This window comes from Anarhichas minor, unplaced genomic scaffold (assembly GCF_050575085.1).
Source record: "Anarhichas minor isolate MPS153535 unplaced genomic scaffold, ASM5057508v1 ptg000010l, whole genome shotgun sequence".
Lineage (NCBI taxonomy): Eukaryota > Metazoa > Chordata > Actinopteri > Perciformes > Anarhichadidae > Anarhichas > Anarhichas minor.
This window is the reverse complement of record NW_027466456.1, coordinates 16,026,076-16,040,318: the sequence shown is the minus strand read 5'-3', so window position 1 is coordinate 16,040,318 and position 14,243 is coordinate 16,026,076. Positions and strand designations below refer to the sequence as shown.

The window sequence follows — 14,243 nt, the reverse complement described above, 5'->3', positions numbered from 1 at the left end:
AGAGGAGGATTGGTTGTTCTGGAGAGGCATGACCTACATTATTCGGACACAAGTGATTCTGAGGAGCTACTCCCTTTTGTCATCTCTGTAAAGAAGACGATGTGGTGAGAGCGACACAAAAAGATCTCTTTGTATATATATATATATATATATGTGTAGCGATGGCCACTTATTTCCACAGCCATGAATTCTGCTGTAGCCCCAAGAAGCCCAGCAGTGGCTCCACTAAAGGCAAGTCTGGCAAAGGGAAGGCCAAGTCAGGAAAGAGCCACTCTCACACGAAGCATAGCCAGCATTTACTGCAAATACAGACGCCAAATCACCAGCTGCAGCCTTCACCGCTGCACTCCCCAAATCAGCATCCCCATTCGACGAAACATGGCTGCCATAGGCCAAAACTTCTGCTTCCTTCTCCCTCTCCCAGCTACTACCACATAGCACTGCCGTCTCCAAGTCATCAGCTAGCTCCGCCATCGCCAACTTACCAGCTGGCTCCACCATCACCAAATCGCCTACTTCACTCGCCAAGCCACCACCAGCTTCACCTATCACCGAGTCATCATCAGCTGCAGCATCATTCTCACAACCAGCAACACTACCATCCACCGGCCTCGCCAAGTCACCTGCTTTCTTCACAATCGACGCATCAAATCTACCGCCAACAACAGCAGCAGCAGCAGCAGCAGATGCAGCTCCATTCACCCAGTCACCACTCGCTGTTCCAGCAGTACCAACACCACCATCACTGCCCTTCTCCTCTTCCTCACGCCTCCCAGTCACTGTCTATCCACCCCTTTCACTCGCCACAGCTTCCCCTGTGTTCAGGGCTGGGCGGTTATGGGTGGAGCACACTGCCAACCAACCTGGCCAGCAGGGGCTCCAGAGGAAAGTTCCCCAACCTTAGGGACAGTGTGAAGAAGAGTCCCACAAAGAGTAAAGCCAAGGGCAAGGCTGGAAGCAGACCGTGGCCCAATGACACGTACATCTGGACCGCACACTCACTGGAAACGCCCCCACACGTGCCGCTCATTCGCCACTTTTCACAAATACATGCCCATGTGCAGGTAGGTTTGATGGCTGGATGGTATGGATACAGTAGGTAGTGTTAGGTCCCTGCTCCTAGCAGAGAACAGCACAACAAACTATTTACCATCCACCTCTGATACTAAAAAGAGCTGTTACAGAACACAGGTTGAGTTATTAAGTCTTGCAATCGTACTGAAAGTTTGAAAACGTTTCACCTTTCGCATACGATATGTAAATCAATACTTTTCCTTTGCCAGGCATTAAAGGAGATGCCTCAACCAATTTCAGGGTGATGGTCAGTTGAGGCTAGGTCACATTGCACATGTGAAATCAAAAACATGTTGCCTTTAATTCTTCTCTGTGTTTTTTATTTGCCTCACCTTATCTTAATAAACCTTTTAGAGTTAAACAATAGAATACAATTGCAGAGCAGAAGAGAACTAGACTTTTAGCAATTGTTCAAGTGTCTGCTATCATAGCATCTTAAAGGAAGTTACAGTCCAAAAAAGTGGAAAGAATAACACTGTATTGAGAAACATAATGCAATCTATGTCGCCAAATTAATTCCATATTTCAGTAATGTTCAAGGTAGTCCTGGAATCAAGATATATCAGACACTAAAGGAATGATGGGACAAAGACTACTTTTATCACTATTACTTATTCGCAAACTGCCCTTTAAGTGAAGCGCTGGCAGCCTGAAGTGCTCCAGTGCTGTTCTGAACATAAACTTGCTCTCTGTGCTGTCTACAGAATTGCATTATATTTGTAGTGTTGTGACTCTCCCTTGCTGAAAGTAGTTCTCAGAATTGTTTGAAACTAATAGACCAAGCAGATTGTGGTTAAATGAGAGTTTTATCGAAATAATCGGAACCTTTTATCGGAAGTTATCATCGCCCTGGTTGCCTTGACAAAAAGCCAATGGGGATTCTTCCATTTTTCCATTTGAGTTGGCGATCTATTAAGGTTGTGTCAACCGCAGATCCTATATCAGGCATCTTACCAAAAACACATTGACTTTGAGACGAGATAACTGGAAGTGTAAAGATGCTAAGTCCTTTCCGGGTTTAGGAATCATTCATGCAGCACTTTCTAGTGAGCTCAGGAAAAGCCTGTTACTCGCTGTTGGTTGGGTAGTCATTGTGTGGTACAGTAATCAGATATAGCAGGTGGTAGTCTGATTAGCGTGATGACCATGGCCGCTCTGATTTGATTAGATCTGATTAGCTCATTAGTCAAATGGAGTTTTCTTGCGCATTAGGAAGACAGAGTGGACAGTGATATTAGGAGTGGAGTCTGTTTGTGTGTATGAATATCTCAGCATTGGCCCTTTCTGCTCTAAATAAAAACCTAAAGTAGTAAAGTCTGGACCAAGTAAGGTCAGATGTGGCAGAAAAACAACGCTTTGAATTAATTCTTTAAATATTTCTGCGTAACACTCGACAGTCTGCTCCAATGTGGTTTGGGGACTTTTCCTGTTTGCACTTCGTATGTTCTTGCATGTCTGAGGGATTATTTAGCAAGCTGCTCCTGTGTGCATCATTTAGATATTTCTGGATTCTTGATTTCTGTTTCATCAAATCACGATTCATTTGCTAATTAAATTGTCATGATGATGGTGTGGAAGCTGAACCCAGCACTCTGCGCCAACACACACACACACACTCAAAACATTTCTTAACAACCATGCAGAGCATGAGAAATCTGATGAAAGCACTTGTTCGTCTCGTTGTCTAACGAACTCCTTCTAAGCTGTGCTGAACTGAACCAGGCCACAGTACCATGACAACACAGCTGGTGTAACAGCAATCATGTAACAACTAACATTCACATGCATAGTGCAGCAAAACACTGTCTGGATATGGATGGTGTCTGCGTGTGTGTCTGTGTGTTTGTGTATTTGTGTGTGAGTGCTTGTTTGTTTATAATTGCACGTTTGTTCTTTTGGCCTTTTCATGTAACACAACCACACACACACACACACACACACAGTCATATTGATGTTACATAAGCCTGCAGTCTGACATGGCGTGTTAATGGAATAACCAGCGGACAGACCGACTGGATTTGTGGCTGTGTGAATGACACACACACACACACGCACGCACGCACACACACGTACACACACACACACACACACACACACACACACACACACACATTTAGACAAAGACACACACAGAGGTTGTGTGCATTTTGTACATTGCTGCTGTTACGATGGTGAAGGAGTCAGGTAAAGTTTAAGCGAGTCAATGGAACAGGTTAACTTTAGGCAGTTTGCTTCTGTGAAGTCAGCATGAAGGTGTATTATGTTACATTAGCATCGGCTGAGATGACCCTGCAGTCAGATGAAGCATTTTCATCTGAACCAGTTCTGTTTTTGGTCAACATATTTAAAACACTCCTCATTCTTCACTGTTTTAGAAAGTTCAAACCAAACAACAGGACACATTTAGTTATTCTACAATAGCAGGAAACCCTTTCAAAGGTCAGATTTATTAAGGGACCCTTTGTGGTATTGATTGATCCTGATGTGACCTTTCTTTACAGCGTCAATCTGTAAGAAGTGGTGGAATCTGACTAAGTATTTACCCAAGTACTCTACTACAGTGCAATGTTTAGGCTACTTGTATTTTAGTATTACCATATACTTCTTCTCCACTATATTTCAGACGGAACTTTCTACTTTTTACTTCACTGCATTTATTTGAAACCTGTAGTAAGTTAGTTAGCTAGTAGATTGAAATTTTACATAAAAATGACATCATGACTGAAATAAAATGTGATGAATTCAATAGTAACAACAGTATCCTGAGCCCTTTAGTGCTTCTTACCACTTTATGTCTGTAAAATGTAACATCGAATAATATACCTCCGACAGAGACCATTCTGCTGCATAATGAGCACTTTTACTTTGTATACGTTAACTACATTTTGTTGATAATAGTTCTGTACTTTCATCAAAGCAAGATTTTGAATGCAGGACTGAAGATTTACCACAACAAAGGCACCATTGAGTTTAAAGATGAAATAATTTGCTGAAAGTATACAACATGAGCATGTAGCATTTTAATGTTTCATGGAAACAGGTGGGACAGACTTCAGAATATTTGTGATAATAATTATTCTGTATGGAGCATCATTTATCATCTTTACCCTCCACTTGTATCTCTCTCTTTCTCACCTTCATTCACATCAACACACCCACACACACGCACACACACACACACACACACACACACACACACAAAGATCCTAACAGCTGCAACTGTCAGCACAACCCTTACTGTCACCCCAATATCCACAAACTCTACTGTATCTACCCCCACCACCCCTCCCAACTCCCTCTTTCATTCATTCTGTGAATCTCTTTCCATGTCTCTTCTCCCACTATTATTTGTTTTAATCTTTTTTACTCATGTCTGTGGTTTTAAGGGGATGGGGGTGCATCTGTCTGCACCTTCTGCTCCACATTGCTGTTGTTGAGCAGGCACATTTGACTCCTCCCACCATACGTACAGCATAATCCCTCTGATCCCCCCCCCCCCTCTCTCTCTCTCTCTTTCTTTCTGTTCCCGTGTGGGATCAAGCATCCTGTCAGCTTGACTGACAGACAGTTTGACATGTGGTGGAGAGAGAGAGAGAGAGACATGGAGTGAAATAATATATGTGTGTGTGTGTGTGTCTGTGTAAGAGAGGAGATAAAGGAGGGAGAAAGGGGGGATGAGGGAGGTAGAGATTAGTTCAGAGGGATAGATGCTATTGCTGCTCTGTTGCACATTGATGCAGTGAAGTGAAGACTGGGAGCAGTGTCCATTTGGTTGGCTAGCTTGGTTGATGTTTGGTTAGCTGGTTTGTTTGGGAAGTCTTTTTTTTTGGCTGCAGAAGAAGAGCTGGAGCTTCAGATTATCTCTCGTGGACTGGCTTGGTCATTGCTGGTTTGTTGGAGATCACTCGAGCAGCAGGCGCTGGACCGGCGAGCATTAAATACTCTCTGAAGGAGAAAGTGAGACGAGACCAGGGCGAAAGCGGAGACAGGTGGCGAAAAAAGGGTGGACTGATAACATGGGGGCTGGTGCTCACCTTGCAAATACATGGAGAAAGAAACTCCTTGTGGCTATTTATTAGGTAGTGTGAGGTTTACCATTTGCTGTGCTCGCGTAGGAAGCAGGAGGAAAGACAATGTCAGTCATCTGCTGCTGCTTTAACCCCAAACTGTCCAGGCCTGGATGCTAGAAGGAGGCCAGGGAGAAAGAGGAGACTGAGCTTAGAGAAGAAGGGGGAGGGAGAGAAGGAGGGAGTAGACGGCACATGGGAGATTGCAACTGTTTGTTTTTTGGCATACAATACGATAGAAAGTACTGTCGAGTACAGAACAGGCCATTAGAATACAATCGAAAATGTAAAAGTAGCCCAGGGTTTGTGGTGCCGTACTGAATTGCTACAGTAAGAGTACTTAATGGCCCAGTAACAGAGCTTTATAAAACAGTCTGTTACGTTGCAGTGCGGTTTGCAGTGTGGTACTTTGATATTGTCCACAACAAGGGCTGTGCAGTATGTCATGTGGTGTATGCTGTCGCTCCGTGGTGGTAATCTGTAGCAGATGTACTCAACATGCTGTACCAGAACATGAGACGAGTAAGTCAACATCACAGATCTCTGTGTGTTTACGTGTGTTTCTTACAGTAAACGGCATCAGCCATCTTGGTGAAATGCTGTATGTCTTGGGTTTTGTGATAATATCTTTCAAATTTAAAAGAGTTTAATCACTTTGCTGTTCTCTCTTACAGGCCAACCCCCCTCCAGTGGTGGTCAACGCGGACAGCGTCGACACCCCCCCATACGTGAGTACTGGTTCAAATATATGGTCTGTCAAATTTTAAGCTCCACCCAACTGTGGACTTTGCACCCCGCTGATACTTAAATGTCTGTCATAAAAGAACCAATGTGTACGTGTAGCTGCGTTTTGAGGATGAGCTCCTAAATATGTACCACGCCCAGGCACGACCTCAATCAGACGCATTTATTAAATGTCAGTGTTGCCACTGTTGATACATTTTAATTGATCCAATCTATAAGGTTTTCACTCCTACAAGACGTGCAGTTATATTTCTAGTCAAGCTTACATATGGAATTCTAGTAGCATCTACTGTTATTGTGTAACTTTGTGAATATCCACTTCAAATGCTTTACTCTGTAAAAAGACAAGAGCCAAACACATGTCATGCGAACTTTTATTTTACTGTGTGAAGCACTTTCTGGAGCTTCTACTCTAAATGTTCGGTAACTTCAATACTTCTCCCCAATACAAAAAAGACACAATAGTGATCCTGTATTTAGACAGAAAGCTGCGTCCAGAATTAAATGGATCCAGATGTCATTTTACTGGTAGCCAGCTGCCTCAGAGAATCAGTGTCTGCTGTTGTTAGATAAGTTTATTATGTAATTACTGTGAATTACCCCCTGCTGAACTGTCTGGGATATAATACAGAGAGAGAGAAAATTACTTCTCTTTTGCAGAATTCTCCTAATATGTCACTGACATGATTGTTGAATGTTGTCTTCGTCCAAAGAAGTGTGATTAATGTATGTAATATATATATATATATAGAGAGAAAAAAACAGATCTATATTGTTAATATATTTGTTGTTGTTGCTGTAAATGAGGCAAAGGTGGTATATTGACCCCTTTTCAAGACAGGGAAATAGATTTAAACACACAGCAGATGCACGAGGCTGTTTCTGCGTACTGTGCTTATAAAATTAAAATCTTATTTTTGATATTCTGATAATTTCATGATGCTTTTCTTAAAAGATTAAATGAACTATGTTAAGCAGGAAATATCACAATCATGTTTTAAGGGATTGGAACCTACAGCTTTAAGAATGGCAGAGAGCTATTATCGTCCTCAATTGTTTTTCAAAATAATCCAATGGTTTGTGTTTATAGTAAATTCATGTGTTTATAGTAAATTCAAATTCATGTTTAATCAGGTGCCCGGTCCGAATATGTACACACTGTTTGGTAGGTGATAACAGGCACACTGCACATTGTAGCTGATGGAAGATTGTGCTGTTTGAAACGACAGAAATTCAAAATCTGAACTAATCTGACTGCACAGAGACACAGATTACAGCCAAGAGGATTACATGGGCCATTGGGATGCTACTCGACCACTGTGTATGTGTGTGTGTGTGTGTGCACGCCTGCCTACAGCAGCTATAGCTGGAACAAGACACTCATCTCCCAGTTTAAATGGACTGGCAAAATATGTAATAGTCTGCTCGGATCGGATTTAATTCTGCATGTTGTTCATTCAGTCAGGGAATCTAGATGTTAATATGTTTTATAGTTCAGGCAGTCCTGGCTGAGTGGTGTGATTGGCTCGTGGGTAATTCAGCATGGATGTTCTTAAATATGACGTCAGAGGTACATCATCATTAATACGCATTACCAGTTTAATCTCTGGGATTCATGCGTCATTCATAAACTATCAAATGTCTAATTTGCCTTTTCTATAATTCTGCTGTTTGTTGCCATTTGTATTTATTGGTAATAATCAGCTCACATTTTGTTTTAGAGTTGGAAAGGAACAATTCTTCAACTTGTGAATGCTGATAAGTGGCATATTTAGTGTCACATACTATTGAATGCACCTGCATGTTGTGCAGAAACGGTGAGATATTTGATGAAGCTGTGATAAACATGAAGGTTTTAATGCAACATGCGAGGGTGGTGGACCTGCTAAGAGCAACGACGTGACAGAGAGAAATACTGCTTATAAATTGTGAACGTGAAAAGCTTTACTATACAATCTAATGAGCATCTTATTGTCCATTACAGGAAAAAAGCTTACCATATTTACTCTTAATTGATACACGTGTCTTTTCTTCATCGTCTTCTTCTTCTCTGACAGGTCAATGGAACAGAAGCAGACTATGAATATGAGGAAATCACGCTGGAGCGGGTAAAGACTAACATGCAATGAAACACACCTCGAAAGTGCATGCTTATTTGATAAACTGTAATGTAATCAGTTATTAAATCAACCCCCCATGTCACAGTAACTCCATCTGTTTGGACAGACCCCTGTCCTCCAAACAGACACTAAAAACATCATCGGTGCTGTCGAGAGTGCCGATTTAAAACTAGGAGAAATCCTGTGCTCAGACAAAAACAAGCAAAGGTTCTCTCTCTCTCTCTCTCTCTCTCTCTCTCTCTCTCTCTCTCTCTCTCTCTCTCTCTCTCTCTCTCCCTCCATCTCTCCAACTTACTTCTTCTGTGAGATTCAAACAAGTTAAGGTTAACAGAAAATGTTAGTTGTTAGAACATGTTTTTGTAAGTCCAACGAAAACAAGAGCTCAAGATCATCAAAATAAATGTATCAAGTATACCAATATGTAATCAGTATACGGCATAATTAGTCTTGCAACGTCGGATAAAACTTCATTCCATACCTGTTCATATAAAACAATAGCTTGTTGATAATTGTCACTTACTGCAAGCTGCAGAATAAAGACACTGTTTGGAGTGTAAGTGATTCGATTTCCTATTTAAAAGTGTACTGTAAAAATCATATAAAGATATTTAAATAAAGGTGTAGTCGGGACTAAATCCAGCAAACTTTTAAAATTTTTTCAGTTTCAGGGAAACAAAAAACATGAATTACAGTAAAACCGGATGTTTTTTTTACTGAGGTATTTTGATATACTTAAGTATTTCCATTCTTTGCTACTATATACTTCTGCTCCTTTACATTTCAGAGGGAAATATCATACTTTTTACTACACCACATTTTAATACTTAATAATAGTTATTCTAGTACTACTAATGCCTTACATAAAAAACATGATATGCGCATATGAAATTATACACTATACTACAAAACTACCCAATAGTATACAAAGTATCTCAAATTGTCTCACTATTTGTCAAACTACAACATTAAAATGCTCTTACATGTACAGTATTTGTTAGTGATAAAAACACAAAGATATAATATTTCATGAGAACAAAACACTGTGAAATGAGACATTCTGCATAATGAATACCTTTACTTTGATAGTTTAGGTTGATTTTGCTGAAACATTTAGTATTTAGGGATTCTACTTGTATTTTTAGACTATAGTATGTCTACCTCTACTTAAATGATCTGAGGACTTCTTCCACTGCTGTCAAAAAGTTTCTTTTGATCTGAAAAATCATTTGAGAAGAAAAAAAATAAGCTATTTTCATGTCTTGATTTTAACTACAAAGTTCATAAAGTAATTTGAATCCAAAGGATAAAAAATATACATTTATAAAACCAGAAACATTATAGTCATAAAGCCTTTATCTGCTCCATGTCAGCTATCCTCTCCTTCACCTCATCATTCTTCTTCCTTTACTTCTTCTTCCTTTACTTAGTCCCACCGCTGTCCAGCTCTGCTGACCTTATTTCCTGTCCCTCGTCCATCCTTCCCTACTTTCTTCTCCTCATCCTCGTGCTCCCTCACCCATTATATTCCCCTTTTCCTCGCCCCGAGGCCTCTCTCTCTCTCTCTCTCTCTCTCTCTCTCCCTCTCTCTCTCTCTCTCTCTCTCTCTCCCTCTCTCCTGTGACCTGGTTCTGTCTGCTTGACTGGATCTGCTTTAAAGATACTATGGATGTACACGCAAACACAGGCACAGACATTTCACTAGCTTTCAGTGACAACGCATGAGAGAGTGAGTGAAACAGACACAAAGTAAAGGCTTTCATCAGGTACCGTCTCCAACTGACAGTGGCTGTCTATTATGTGTAATTTGGTAATAAGCGACATCAAGAGACAGTTGTATTAAATACATTGTTTGTTTGGGTGGTAGTTTTGTAAGTTGTGAAAATTTGGGAGATGTTAGCTGTAGTCTTGCAATGAATGCCAGTTAGATAATGTTGTATTTAATAGATGCTTCTTGGTAATTTTGGCAAATGGAAGAATAATTCCAGTGTGGTTATCTACTTCTTATTTAAAATAGTGAGGATGCAGAGATGATGATGTCATGGCAGGGCAGATACATTTGTGTTAGATCATCGAAGCTTCTGACATCAGAAATGATCTTTAAAAACCAGTATGTATGTTCGGATGGTGTTTCTTTTTCCTTCATTAAAACACACTCTCTGTCTGTGTGCATGTGTAGGGTAACTCAGGTCTGGGGTTCAGTATCGCAGGAGGGACTGATAACCCTCATATCGGAGAAGACCCCTCTATCTTCATCACCAAGATCATACCTGGAGGGGCCGCCGCCCAGAATGGACGACTCAGGTACACAAACCCACGCCCTTAGCTCATTGTTATTCTAACCTGAACCAGAACCTAAGAATTCAAATGGTAACCTTGTTGAGACCAGCTTTTTGTCACCAGATAGGAGACAGTGACTGTGTGAAAGGATTTAGTCTTCACAATGCAAGTTCAGCATTACTGATCACAGCTGATTTGTGTTGCCTGTAACAACAGTTGTAAACTAAATCCCTCATATAAATTAGCAAAATCAGTGCAAATTGGATGGGCATCAAGTCGTTATTAAAGCTGCAACCCCGAAAGCCACGTTCAAAATACAGCAAAAACGTTGAAGCGTGTAGTTTTTCTGACGTGCCCCTGAGCAAGGCACTTTTACCAGTACCTGAGAGCTCCTATTTCACAAAGAAGTGAAATAATAATAAAAAAAACGTTGGTTCCTTTGTAACAGATAAATGTCTCCCAATCAGACTTCCAATTTCAGAGTGAAAGTCTAACATTTGAGTCCAGGAAGTGATGTGCATCATTTGTCGTCACTATGAACTCCTCATGCGACTTCCTTCCTGTATGTGACTTTGCCGTGCAGGGTGAATGACTGTATAGTGCGGGTAAATGAGACAGACGTCAGGGACGTGACCCACAGCGGGGCCGTGGAGGCGCTGAAGGAGGCCGGAGGTCTGGTCCGACTATGCATACGACGCAGGAAGAGCCTCACCGAGAGAATATTGGATATCAAGCTGGTCAAAGGGCCCAAAGGTGAGAAAGTACTACACATTGTAAACAGCACATACGGTGGGGTCTGAATGTAGTAAAACAGACAGTTTGGATTTTAAATGTAATGTTGTTTGAGGGTGTTGACATGCTTCTTCTGCTCCTCTACGTACTGCCGGCATTATAAAGAAACAAGGAAATAAAGACGTGAACTGGTGCCCGACAGTATGATGGAGAAAATACGATTGGGAAGGGGAAAGCTACAGAATATATGAAAGAGATTAGTTTACCTAATTGACTACCCTATAATTGAAGTCTATCAAAACTATGTGATGTGAAAATGCAACACTGCAGCAAATACAAACATATAACAATGTGAACATCCTTAGGAAACCCGGAAGTTATATACAAACATATGACCCGTTGATGTTTTCTCTCAGGTTTAGGATTCAGTATAGCAGGTGGACTTGGAAACCAACATGTCCCGGGCGACAACGGTATCTACGTGACTAAGGTCATCGAGGGAGGGGCTGCACACAAAGACGGACGGCTGCAGATAGGGGACAAACTCATGGCTGTAAGAAACACCTTTTTACTACCCTTTGTTTTTTCTTATTATCATGTAAATGTTACCAGGTCTATTACGTACGCTGTAGTCGCCATCGAAGCAAAGTTTTATAGATTCACACATTGCGCAATTTACTTATTTAAAAATGTAAATCAAATGTAATACAGAAGAAGTTTGCATGAAAAACTTTCAGATTAGAATATGAATGCAGGTTAATTAGCCCCATTTAGGCAATGAACATCGCTAATAGCACCAAATTCTACATGCCATGAATTGCTTTTACTGAACTCACGTGTTACAAATATTCCTTAGTAATGTCAAACATTTAATTATTTTCCCCTAATGAAACCAGACATGTAATTATTCCACAGCAACATTGCAAAATGTCGGATGACTTGTCCTTGTTTATAATTTAAATAGAGAATTTAACAAAAACAAGGCGCTTGCTCCCGTTTATTAAATCCTTACATATTACCAGTACTGGACGTGTTATATTGTAAAACTAAATTAGGTTTAATAGTAAAAGACAGTGGACAAGAGTATGACTGTATCACATTGTTACACTTGTGCTCTACATCCGAGCCTGTTAAAAGGTGATTTAATACAGCTGCAGACCCATTCATTCAACCTAATTAAAGCCTGTTCTCCAGTAGGTTAATGTATCACAATCTGATTCAGGAGACATGTGCAGTCCATGGATATCATCCACACTGTATGATTCTTTTGCTGTCTGGTATGGACATAAAGTTGTCTACGTGTTGTCTGTGTGTTAATGCATGTCTGTACATCACGCGTCTTCAGGTGAACGCCTCTTGTTTGGAGGAGGTGACTCATGAAGATGCAGTGGCTGCCCTGAAGTCCACTCCGGACGTTGTTTACCTCCGCGTGGCCAAACACACCTCTGTTTTTATCAATGACAACTTCCCTCCGCCCGACGTCACTAATTGTAAGTCCACACACACACACACACACACACACACACACCTCTCAGTACAATACTCACCCATAATGCAGTGATTCATTTCATAACATGGGTTTGAGGGATCCTGCATCTCCCAGACTGCAAAGACTTTTATTCACAACGTCAGAAACAACTTGCAGTGAAACGATGCTCTGGTGATTGTAGCACACATCATTGCATCTAAGAGGCATTTTAGGGCCAGATGGTGTCAGACTATAAAGAACAGCGAGGAACAAAAGCTGTTGGTGGAGATTTTCTTCTTTGGATGGGGTTTGAAAAAGAGCACACATTTAGACTTTTCTGCAGAGACTCTTACTGGCAATGTGACAGCACAGTGAGCTTGAATTTCTAGACCTCCATCATCAGAAGCAAGCAGTCAAGGCAGCATGTTCAGCAGCTGATCCATGAGTTCAACTGTGAAACACAGAAGTGCTAGAGGAAGAAGCAAGACAATGGGATAGTTGAGGTAAAAGTAAAAGGGGACAAAGAGTGAATTAATCATTTGCTTTGCTTTTAAATGAAAAAGACCCCAACGTGGCTCAGGAGCAGCTCAAAAATGGCGTCAGAGTGAACATTTTCTAACCGTGGTACTTGTCATGATAGCGTTTACTATCCTCAGTGAACAGGTTATATAGATATAGATTTCCACTTTAGAGCTGAATATCACAAGAGGACTGTAGCCCTAAAGATGTATTACTCCACACACACATTAAACACAACATTTTGTATATTACTATAAAAACAACAGTCCTGAAGTTACCTGAAAGAGTTTGAATATGAATGTTGTTGTTGAAGATGCATCCTAAACAATTCACTCTAATCATAATGCGCATTATGATAATAAAAAAATACTTCCAGTACTTAAGTTGATTTGAAACATTATATCTTTTGGTTTAAAAGATATACTGACGACATCACGCAGACAGCGTTATATAATAGTCTGATAATCAGACTGGTTCAATTTGATCTACTGGATTACAACCAGTTGTCACCTCTCCAAATCAACATGTCGTTTATCACCGCTCTGAGTCTAACGCATTACCAAACAGTGTGTATCACACCACCGTCTCTCAACATATCTGCAGTACATCTAATTCGGAACCTAACTAACAGAACATGAAAGTACACAGTCAGCCTCTAAAGAGACACCAATGGGATGATGTTTTATGTATGACCGTATGGTAAAATAAGAAAAGAAATGTCTGTGTGCTCCTCCAGCGTACTCCCCACATCAAGACAACCATATAAGCCCCTACATGAGCGGCAGCCAGTCTGTAAGCCCCGCCCCATTGACCACGCCCAGATACTCACCTCTGCCCAGGGCCTTGACCGTAGACGACGACGTCAACAGGTGAGACTTCACACACAAACACCTGTCCATTGATCAGAAGGTACAAACAAAAGATGATTCTCTGATTGGGACTTTTGTTCTGTAAAAAGCTGTAACTGACCCCACTCAGCTTCTCCAAATATGACAGCAAATATGTACGGTCGAACTACATGCAAACATAGCAACATAATGTGTATTAAAACTTTCCACATCCAGACACGTTTTATGGTTTCAAAAATATGAATTGAGAGGTTGGTATTAAATTGAACTAAAAGGGGTCTGGCATCTTCTTACTGTTACCATTATTACTAAACAGGACATTTTTGGGCAATTGGTCCTCTATTAGATTTTGTTGAATTCCCCAAAGGTTAATGCATTTGATGAGGTTTCAATG

The 14,243-nt window shown here is 40.8% G+C and overlaps 1 protein-coding gene across 3 annotated transcripts in view; it reads left to right on the top strand.

Annotated features, from left to right (window-relative positions):
• LOC142947031 (disks large homolog 4-like) overlaps positions 1–14,243 on the top strand; it is an 88,214-nt gene that overhangs the window by 45,882 nt on the left and 28,089 nt on the right. For all 3 annotated transcript variants that reach the window (XM_076088677.1, XM_076088675.1, XM_076088676.1), the window contains 7 exons: positions 5,816–5,869; positions 7,943–7,993; positions 10,182–10,306; positions 10,866–11,035; positions 11,431–11,567; positions 12,360–12,504; positions 13,738–13,870. In XM_076088677.1, the coding sequence (XP_075944792.1) occupies positions 5,816–5,869; positions 7,943–7,993; positions 10,182–10,306; positions 10,866–11,035; positions 11,431–11,567; positions 12,360–12,504; positions 13,738–13,870 (815 nt within the window). The remainder of the gene's footprint in view (positions 1–5,815; positions 5,870–7,942; positions 7,994–10,181; positions 10,307–10,865; positions 11,036–11,430; positions 11,568–12,359; positions 12,505–13,737; positions 13,871–14,243) is intronic.